Source organism: Sylvia atricapilla, chromosome 2 (genome assembly GCF_009819655.1).
Source record: "Sylvia atricapilla isolate bSylAtr1 chromosome 2, bSylAtr1.pri, whole genome shotgun sequence".
Classification (NCBI taxonomy): Eukaryota; Metazoa; Chordata; class Aves; order Passeriformes; family Sylviidae; genus Sylvia; species Sylvia atricapilla.
In genome coordinates, this window is record NC_089141.1 from 13894429 (window position 1) to 13904362 (window position 9934).

At 42.9% G+C, this 9934-nt stretch overlaps 1 protein-coding gene across 1 annotated transcript; it reads right to left on the reverse strand.

The window, feature by feature from the left end:
• Nucleotides 1–381: 381 nt before the first annotated feature.
• LOC136375397 (Na(+)/H(+) exchange regulatory cofactor NHE-RF3-like) lies at nt 382–9459 on the reverse strand. Its single transcript, XM_066340910.1, is given in 12 exon segments — nt 382–1220; nt 2150–2443; nt 3243–3272; nt 3274–3438; nt 3878–4024; nt 4026–4075; nt 4299–4506; nt 5690–5826; nt 6855–7061; nt 7064–7106; nt 7410–7646; nt 9366–9459. Coding segments are annotated over 11 exon segments (1569 nt in total). The 5' UTR covers nt 7620–7646; nt 9366–9459; the 3' UTR covers nt 382–1142.
• Nucleotides 9460–9934: the final 475 nt, after the last annotated feature.

The following is a 9934-nucleotide window of genomic DNA, read 5'->3' on the forward strand; positions in this document are numbered from 1 at the left end:
GGATTTGAGCCAGAAGGTGGTTAGGATTTGCTGTCTGGCAGAAGTGGAGTGGAGAGAACTCCATTTTTGTGTGCAATGTGTGCTAGTGTCTATCACTAGTATGTACTACCTTAGGAACTGGAGATTTGCTTTCTCTTACTGAATGTCAACTTTCTTTTCTCTCTGTGCATAGGTGGAGCTGAGGTTTTGGGTTCCTCTTTGCTAGAGTTCAGTGTTAAGTCAAAGACCACTGCCATGCCTTGTTTACACTGTATGCTACAAATTTTATTCCTGTGACTTAAACTTTTAGGTTCCCATGACCACTCTCTGAGGCTGTGTTTTATAATTGTTCTGGAACATGAATTGTAGGCGGTCAAAGTAAGACTTGGAGGGGAGAAAATAACCATTCTAAACAATTTATTTCTGTATTGTCTTTGGTGTACAGCAAGGAGGCAAAGTACACAGCAGCAGTATTACAGAACCATTTATGTCATGTTCAAGAAAACATGGTGGTGACTTGGGGTTAGATAAACATGCATTACTGGATTACATGCACTATTCTAATCCACAGCTGTATGCAGAGGAGACAGAATAGTGATTAAACATCTTGAGTTGTGAATTATAAAGTTAGCTTAATGTTTGAAAGAAATTTCTGCAGTGTTAGCAGGAAAAAGGATCATAATGCACAGACTACCTGGGCTTATGCCGTTTCAGAGCAGCTGTACTGCTATAAGCAAAGAGATGCTACAGAGATTGAGGTGATGGACTTGGATTAGGGGGAGAGCTTCCTTTCCTGGGAGATGAGCAGAAATCAATTGCTCTTTATTAAGAGCTTATCCATAACAGGCTAAGATGCTTACAATCTGTAAAACATTTCCAGCTTCTGCTGCAGGACACTTAATTATAAAGTTGCAGTTCTTTAAGCCTTTCCAGAAGTGAGTGAGTTCCCACTTTACAAGGCAGAAATTATGCCAGTGGAGCACAACTGCAGAGTGTTAAGTGGATACAAGTTACACTGAAGTGTTTATTGCAGCAAGATTTTGCAGTCCTTTGTGGCTCTGGCACTCCTTGGAACAGCCAAGTTCTGAGAGGTGGAATAGCAAAGAAGAACTGAAGAAAAGATTTGGCAGGTTTCTTTTTGTTGTTGGCATAGATTTTTTGCCTCACAACTTCGTGTCATCACTGTTGTCATCGTCAGCTCTTGTGGAGGCAGCTGATCGTGAGGAGGAGGATGAGTCTGCCTGCAGAGGAGAAACAAAGATGTGATTATTTTCAGTTTGTAAGCACGTTTGATAGTCTGCACTGTTGCAGACTCCTGTTTTCATCTGCACTAATCACACACTTGTTTAGGTGGCAGAATGAACCAACAAATACCATTTTTGTTGTTGAAGGATTTTTTTTTTTTGGTTAAGTACATTTTGATAGAAATGCGTTCAGTAGCGGGTTTCTATTGTTGAATTCCCATATCTGTTCAATTTGAACACAAAACTTGTGCTAACTTCTGCAGAATGCACTTTGGGGACGAAGACATTATTGGAAAACTTGCAGACAAGGCTAACAAAAAATAAATGGGAAGCACTATTGGTCTTATGTCTCTTTGCATGATCAGAAAATAAGCATATTAATATATATGACTGACTACACAGAGGGTTAAAAGTGTTTCAAGAAGTAATACCTTCTTGCTTTTGTGACTTCAGTCATGCTTCAGATTCTTTCTAGTGGCATGAAGTGAGTGTCAAATAATTTCAAATCAGCACATTGCCTAGAAAGCTATCAGTTGCTGTTCCTTCTTTCCTTCTCCAAAATGATCCATTTTGATATATTTCATGTGGTCTTCAAAAACATTTATGTTTTCTGCGTATTTATGCACTTTCCCGTCCACTTCCACAGTTTTATTGCCTGTTTCCCATCACTGGGATTACTGTATTTGTATTTTTCCATAAAATCTCTTGTATGTGCATTCTTTGCATGACTTAATCTTGCATTAAAGATACTCGCATTATGTGTGAGGAAAAGAAGAGTTGTGATAATTAACAGCTTTCCTTTTAATAACTTGTGAAAATCCAGGCTCAAGTTAACAATCTTAGCTCTGAAAAACTTATTACCTAAAAGCTTCTTTTCCTATGCCCTGTGTGATCCCTCAGCATCTGCCCAGTGCAGGATTACTCACCCTTTCCCTTGGCTCAGGTGAGTTCCTCTCTGGCTCTGCTGAATGGTTTTCTTTGTAAGCAGGAGACTCGGGAGGGTCTGAATCTGCCATGGAGGCTGTGATGGGAATGTTTTGGCCTTGGAAGTACCTGTAAGCATCTTTGCTGCACACCAGCAGTGTCAGTGTGTCCCCACTGCTTTGGATCCTTGCCACCACTTTGTTGTAGGATTCGTTGGTCACATTCACTCCGTTCACTTCCACCAAGAAGTCGTTGTTTTCCACACCTGCTCTGCCAGCTGGCTCCTGGCTTTGGACCTGCAGAGGGGAATTCAAGGCACAATATTGGCAGAAGACTTGGGAAGATGCATTAACAGCTGAGGATTAGCTGTGTTACTGCTTTTCCTAGAGGATGGTGAAATAAGCATGGGGAAAGGGGAGATTCAGGGGGCAGGAAGGAATTGGGATGAGCAATGGGCACAGATATAATAAACATGGAGCCCATCAGTTTGAGATTTTAGGCTGCTTCTTGATCTTGATAGACTTACATTATAGGAGTGTGGCATGGTAGAACCATGAAGAGGGGTAGAAAACAGTTTCCTAACTATTTGGAGGTCTCTGTCCAATAGCTTCAAAGTTTAGTACAATTCACAGATCCCTTAATGAGTGGAACCCCTCCTCTAAAGAAAGCTGAAAGTTGCAGATATAATTGGGACAGAAGGAGTTTGGCTTTTACCAGCTGTGGAATTCAGAGAAGGTGGGTAAAAATAGGACAAAGGCATCCCTCCCTTTAAGTTAAGCTGTTTCTACAGTAAAAACCAATTCTGTCTAAAATACTAATTCTAGTGTGCCAGACTCATGAATAAGAGTAAAAATTATGCAAAAGCTGAATTTTCCTTCCCTCTAGATGTCTAACGGAAGAAGGAATGTTTTCTGGTTTTCATTTTTTATCTTGGGCCAACAATGTCAGTCTGACTTAAACAATTCCAGCTCTGATCTGAGAACATTGGAAAAAAGACTTTTGTGGCTTTTCTTGCATTTGTTTGCAGGATGGAGGAGAGGAAGCTGCCCAACAGACTACTTGAGCTTCTCCTTGCTCCTCATTCTTCATTAGTACCTCAGTGATGAAAAAGCCAGGTTTGTTTTTTGATCATGTTTAAACTGAAGCCAAATCCATTAGGTCCTTTCACCATCTTGCAGATCCTTGGCTTGTGGTTCACTTTCTGGTCGGTGTGCAGCTCCACTCTTTCCTCCATTTTAGCTGGGGTTGAATCCTGTGCTTTGCAGTAGTATGAGAAAGGGGAAATTTGAGCCTGAAAAAAGTGGGAAAATTGCATTAAATAAAAACTTCTGGTGTGAAATCTGTTTCAAACATATTTTGTTTGCAACTTTGTTAATGACTCAGACTTTAGCTGCAGTGAAGAATTCTTCCTTATTCTGAGTGGAAAACTAGTGCTGATCTATGTGAAAAGGGAACTTTGTTATTCATAAATGGTTACACAGTCTTGTGACTGAATTTGAGTCTTAACAACAAACCTAACCTTTCTTGTGATGTGTTTGAATTTAGAATTTAGAATTTAAAAATCAGAAAGAGGCCGAAGATTTGGGTGTTTAGTGACTTCCTGTACAAGTGGAATTGCTGGAATACAGTGTCTTTTAGACATCTCCTGCAAGCTGAAAAAGTGTCAGAGCAGATTGACTACTTCATTGTGACAAATGACCAATTCCTAGCAGTAGTTTACATTTTCTTACCAGTTTGTACATGCTGTCAGTTTCCTTATCCACCACCAGCAGGGAGGTTCTTTCCTCAGACTGCTTAATTTTTCCCACTACGCTTTCATGATCCAGCCCATCCACGCACTCGCCATTGACAGCCACTACGATGTCATTGTCGTTTAGGACCTGCCATGGCTGCTGGGCTTCCAGGATTAACATCTTTGATGATGTGGTCTAAGATAAGAATGGGAGAAAGATTGCTGTGAAGGCAGAGCTTGGTGAGTATTAAAGACATTAAAGAGCATGGCAAAGGTGAATGGTCAGAATTGCACTTCAGGTTGAGGCTGTTTTCCCTGAGGATTTCTCCTAGATGGCTGGTAAGAAGCCAAAGAGAATGAGGGCTGCAAACATCACGTAGGAAGAAATGTACAGCAGATGTCATGAGCTGTCTGTTAACTTGGATCTTACCACCAGTGTTTTGTTCCATCCGTAGATAAATCCATAACCGCTTTTTTTCCTTTCTGGATCTCAATAAGTCGTGGTTTGAGGGGAAGCAACCTTAGGCTGGCGTTCTCTTTGCTCAGTGCCATCCTCTGGCTTGTGAAATAGCGGTCTGTTTCTTCATTTGAAAGTAGAAACATAACATGATTTTCAGACTTCTTTACCTGTGACAGCACATGTACAGTCTCAGATGTCACCCCTTCAACAACAGGTGGGAATTGTGGATATTTGGTAACTGGTGCACTGATACATAGTGGAGTCAAGGTGCTGTTAGTCCAGGCCATGCTATCATAAATTGATTTTTCTTTTCCCCCCCTCCAGTCAGAAGTTTGGACCATGACAAATCAGGGGTATGTAATATATAAGGAATTCTTTCATATTTTTACTGTGTTCCTGACCTGTATGGAATCACCTGTGGAGGGCCATGGGGGTGGCATACAGTGCTGTAGAATCCAGGGAGCCTGAGTAGATAGTATTTGGAGGTATGGAATTCTATAATACAGACTTATTGTGCCATCTATAGCACTATTTTAGATTACAGTGACAGGAGTCAAGTTTCTGTCATTCTTGGTCCCTGTATTACTTTTTCTGAGGTGAGGGTTTTTTTCTATCTGTTCAACCCCTCCAAGACTGTCTTTCTCTTAGTCCTTTCTACTCTAATGGGTGCTCCTTTACTCATCTTAACCAGTGTCACTCTGCTGCTGGTGTTTCAGTAGCTCAACGAAACACAGGTGTTGCATGATTCCATAGTTAGCCATGTGCACTGAATGCTGTTGGAATGCTGGAGTCTCATGGCTCTGGGAAATCTCTTCAGCTCCAGCTGCATTTTAGCAGTGCCAACAATGGAAAGCTGGAAGCCTCATTAGCAATGTTCTTTGCAGCCAATTAGTGAGATTACTTGCACAGTAATTTTCAATGAATTTCGGACTTCTTCACAGGAGAAAGGGACTACTGTCTAAAATAATGAAACCTGCCCCATGCTGACTGTATCATCAAAGGCTTCCCTCTTCCTGCACTGGAAACCACATCTGATGACTTGCCCCTCCTGCCATTAGGAGCATTTCCAGGCCTTCTAGGAAATAAATTCATTTAATAGGATTCCTGGCAGCAGAATACTTGTGTTATTTAAAATTCATTGGCCTGTCTTGATGGCAGTGTTCGTTGAGAGGCAGTTCAGGAGGCTGCTTGACAACAGAGCCAGTGCAGAGGGCTACGCTGATGTGTTGATGCTACATGAACAGCAGCTCCCAAGATTCACTGTGAAGTGCTTAAATCAGCCAGCCTGGCCTCCTTAGTACCCTGGTAGGTTGCTGTGAAAGCAGGCCAGAACAGAAGATAAATCAATACCTTTTCCACCACTTCCTCGTGTGTGTCATTTTCCACATTTTTTCCATTGATTTCAATCAGGCGATCGTTATTTTGGACACCAGCCTTTGCAGCTGCTCCTTGTGATGAAAGCTCTACTATGAACAACCCCTTCTGTCCTAAAATAAATGAAAACTCATTACTCAGGGTAAGTCACTGAAATAGGCCTGAATAGAGTGGTTAAGGAAACTCAGCACTGATGTCCTCAGAGGCTCTTGGCCTCTGCTTGCACACAGATTACAAGAGCACCACAAACCTTCCACACAGACACTCCTCTGTCTCTTATTCTGGCCTGGAAGAATCATTTCAGTGATGGAGGGAGATATTTGTTCACTATCTGCAGCTCAAACTGGTGTTTATTCCCCCTACCAGGAGTGCACAGGGGCTGATTAACATATCTGAAAGGGATTTGATTCCTGCTCCCTCCCACTCTCCTCTCCCCTCATCATTTTGAAGAGAGGAGCTGCTTTTACTGTTGTTTTTACATTTCATAATTTCCTGTGTTTGGAAGCCTTCTATGTTTGGTCCTTCAATTATACTGCATTCCAAAATACCCGTTTAGAGGGCTCTTTAGAGGTGGTGCTTTCCAGGAGACCTCCCTCTTCGTTGACTGGCCTCGGAAAAAAGGCATATATGGAAAAGGTTCAAAATCCTTTTCTTTCTAAATGAATTAACTTACAAATCAGAGAAATGATTTCTTACATCTGTCTAGAACCTCATATGCTGATTCCTGAGATGATTTTGAGGAATGGAACAGGACTTCACATAGCACGTTAAGTGAATATCTAATGTTTGACCATAAATTTGGTTTTGTTAAGTGAGCTTAAATAACAAGCAGAAAACAGCTTATTATTTTTCTTTCTCTCTCTTTTTTTTTTTTAAGTCTGTTTTCCACCCCATGAGAAGCATGGTCCTCCAAAAACCTTGTGCTGCATATGCAGTACAGAAATGTACTGGAGATGGATCTGAACTCACCCTGCCACTTCTCACTTTCTTTCTGTTAGCAAGAACAATTTGGGTGTCCCCATTAACCCCCAGTGTTTAACTGTGGTTGCCTCTGTCCCTGCTGCCAAATATATATCTATATATCTATCTCTCTCTCTATAAACAGATCCATATCTCCAGTTTCTTCTCTCCAGGCTCCCACCTTCTGTGCTTTTCAGGGAGAAGCCGTATCCTGTCTCCTCTTTCACGAGGTAGCAGAGCCGGGGCTGTGGAGCTGCAGTGGTTCCTCTGTTGGCTGTGGATGGTGGGCACTGCTGCTCCTGCTGTTGTCCTGTGGATGCCTTTTGAACCCAGCTCTTCCAAGTTCACCCCCTCCTTTTGTGCCTTTCGTAGGATGCGTCATCCAGACAAGGAGTACCACAGAATTCCCGCTGTTTCTGACAATCTCCACCACCTGTAATGGACAAGGGGAGATGGAAACAGGCACTTGAGTGGTGGAGCTAAAAGCTTTCCCCAGAAAAGCTGCACTGTCCATTGTCTTTGTTGTCTTCACCCCCTGCTCATGCACTAGGGAGGCACCCCAAAGATATTCCATGCCCGTGCTGGGTATGAATGCTGCGGGGGGGTGGATACTCAGAGCAGTTGACTCTGCCCCTGCATTTCCTCACCATAAAAATGGGAAGAAAAAGCTTCACACAGCAGCCATGGGCCTGGGTAATGGGGGCGTGGTGTGGATCTCAGAATGACAGATTTGTACCTGTGCATGGTCCTCCTTGTCCACGAAGACACCGTTGACCCTGAGGACCCTGTCCCCATCCCTGAGGCCGGCCCTTTGGGCTGGGCTGTTGTCCCCCACGTTGCGGATGATGTGCCCGGCGGTGTCCTGCTCGATGCGCAGGAAGAAGCCGAATTCTTCTGGGGCTTCTTGGGTCACTGTGCACTCCCGGGGCTGCAGGGCAGAAGTCATCTCTACCAGAGAGGATGGGAAAAATACCTGGGAGTAACAACAGTAAGCTTACCTACGGTATATTCCCTCCAATTACATGTCCAGAGGGCTTGCTTCATGATTCTTGGGGTTTGGTGTGTTTGTGGTGATTTTTTTTTTTTCTCTGTCTGCAGGAAATCCAGCTGTGCAAAGCTGAATTTAGTTAACAAGGCAGGGCGAAGAAACCCTTTTCCCTGCCCCTCTTTGCTTTTTTTTGTCTCTGTATTGCAAATGAAGTTCAGCAAAATGAAGGACTGTAATAAGCAAAGTCTGCCTGTGAAAACGTAGTAAAGATTGAGGAGAGGGTGTAATACCAGGATTAAATCTTACAGAGGAAAGGAAGTTTTGGGAAAAGGGATTGCAACTGGAGTGAAGGGATTGTTCCCCTCCGTTTGACACTCAGGAGGCCACATGTGAGTACTGTCCCTAGGTCTGATCTCCCTAAGTAATTGACCTACTGGAGCTAGTTCACAGAGGGGATTTTGGTTCTGAAGCATATATTTAGGGAGGTTGACAGCTGACTTGTTCAGTCTTGGGAAGAGAAAGTAAAGGGAAGATCTTATTGGTATCTTCCCACTGCCTAACTGGGTTGTGTGGAGAACACAGCCAGACTCTTCTTGGAAATTAACAGTGGGAGGATGAGAGGCAACAGACACAGGCTGCAGCACAGCAAGGGAAATTCCAACCAGACATCCATAAGGACAGCTTTTCTTGGGGGCACTCAGATACGACTAGAAGTGCCCAGAGAGCTGTGAAATCTCTGTCCTTGCAGATACCTGGATTGGGCCCTGAGCAACCTGATCTAAGTTGGCCCTGTTTTCTGTGGGGCATTGAACCAGGCAACCTCTGAAAGACCTTTCCTACCTAAACTGCTCTGTGATGTGAAGAAACTCTGGTTTGGGTGAAGTTTGTCATGCAGGAATACCAGGTATGGAAGGTAAATAACAGGTGGGACCAGGGAACACCTCCTGAGATGTTGTCCTGCCAAAGATCAGTGAACATGAACTGAAATTCCTCCAGTTGGAAAATCCAGATGATTAGCAACCTTGGTTATTATTTTACTGGAAAGACTTTTTTTTTTTTTTCCTATCTCTTTACTGACAGAAGTCAGTTCTTTAGATCTGCTGGCAGTCAAATCCTTCTGTGAGAGCAACTTAGTGCAGAGCCACTGCTGTGGCTGCCCATGCTGCACACTCTTTGCCAAGGGAGCTGAAGCTGCATTGTTGATGTTACTTGGGCAGCACATAGAAGAGCATGGATGTGTTGTGAGTTTGGCACAGATGTCACTGGAACTGAAGAATACAGGAATTTCGGCTTGAGAGGATATGCAGCCTGATTCATGCAAATCATGATTCACTTGTAGTCCATGGTCAGGTGCCTTGAGCATTTTTGAGTCTCTGTGTATTGCACTGACATTAACCAATAAAGGGATGAACTTCCCTGCTATTTAAACATTAGACTGTATCAATTGCAAGTACAATTCAAAGCAGCTTTTCTTGACAAACACTAGGAATCTGTGATAATTCCAGAAATTAACATGCAAAGCCAGTTCTACACAGAGCTGAAGAAACAGTAGGCTTCTATGGGAAAAATTATTTCTTCATATTTACAAGTGGAGAGAAGGTTACAGTGCACTGCATATGACACCTTTTGATCTCTGCAAAATTATTTGTATTGCAAAAGGAATTTTCAAAGGGAAAAGGCATTAGGAAAAAAGGAATTTCTTACCTGTATATCTATGCAGAGCAGCCTTCACTGGAGTTCTCTTTTGCTGCTCCTCCTGTGGCTGTACGTATAAGTAAGGCTGAACTTTGATTGGGCAAAGGTTGATTTAAAAGATGATTTATTTAACCAAGTTTCACTGAATGTGTGATACCTTGATAGCTGTCTTGTCCTTGTGGGCAGAAGTGCTAATCACATGAATTTCTCATCAACTTTGCATTTTGTCCTACCTATTTATGCTCAAAAACTCACTCAAAAATGTCATCTGAGGCAAGGCTGACCTTTGCTCTGGGCAAGAGCTTTCTCCTGCTCTGAGAAATGTCTTAAAGGGAGCAGGTTTGGGTTGTGCTGGATTTCCTGGGCCAACAGCATTTGCTTGCAGGTTAGGCGATTACTGGTTAAAATCTGTATGCCCACTGTTGGATGAAGAAAAAAAAAAAAAAGACTGTGGCAGGTTAACCTTGACCAGCAGCCAGATGCCCACTGAGCCACTTTCACCCCCTTCCTCTACAGGACATGGGAGAAAACAGGATGAAAAAGCTTGAAGAATTCAAGATAAGGACCATAACTGGGAG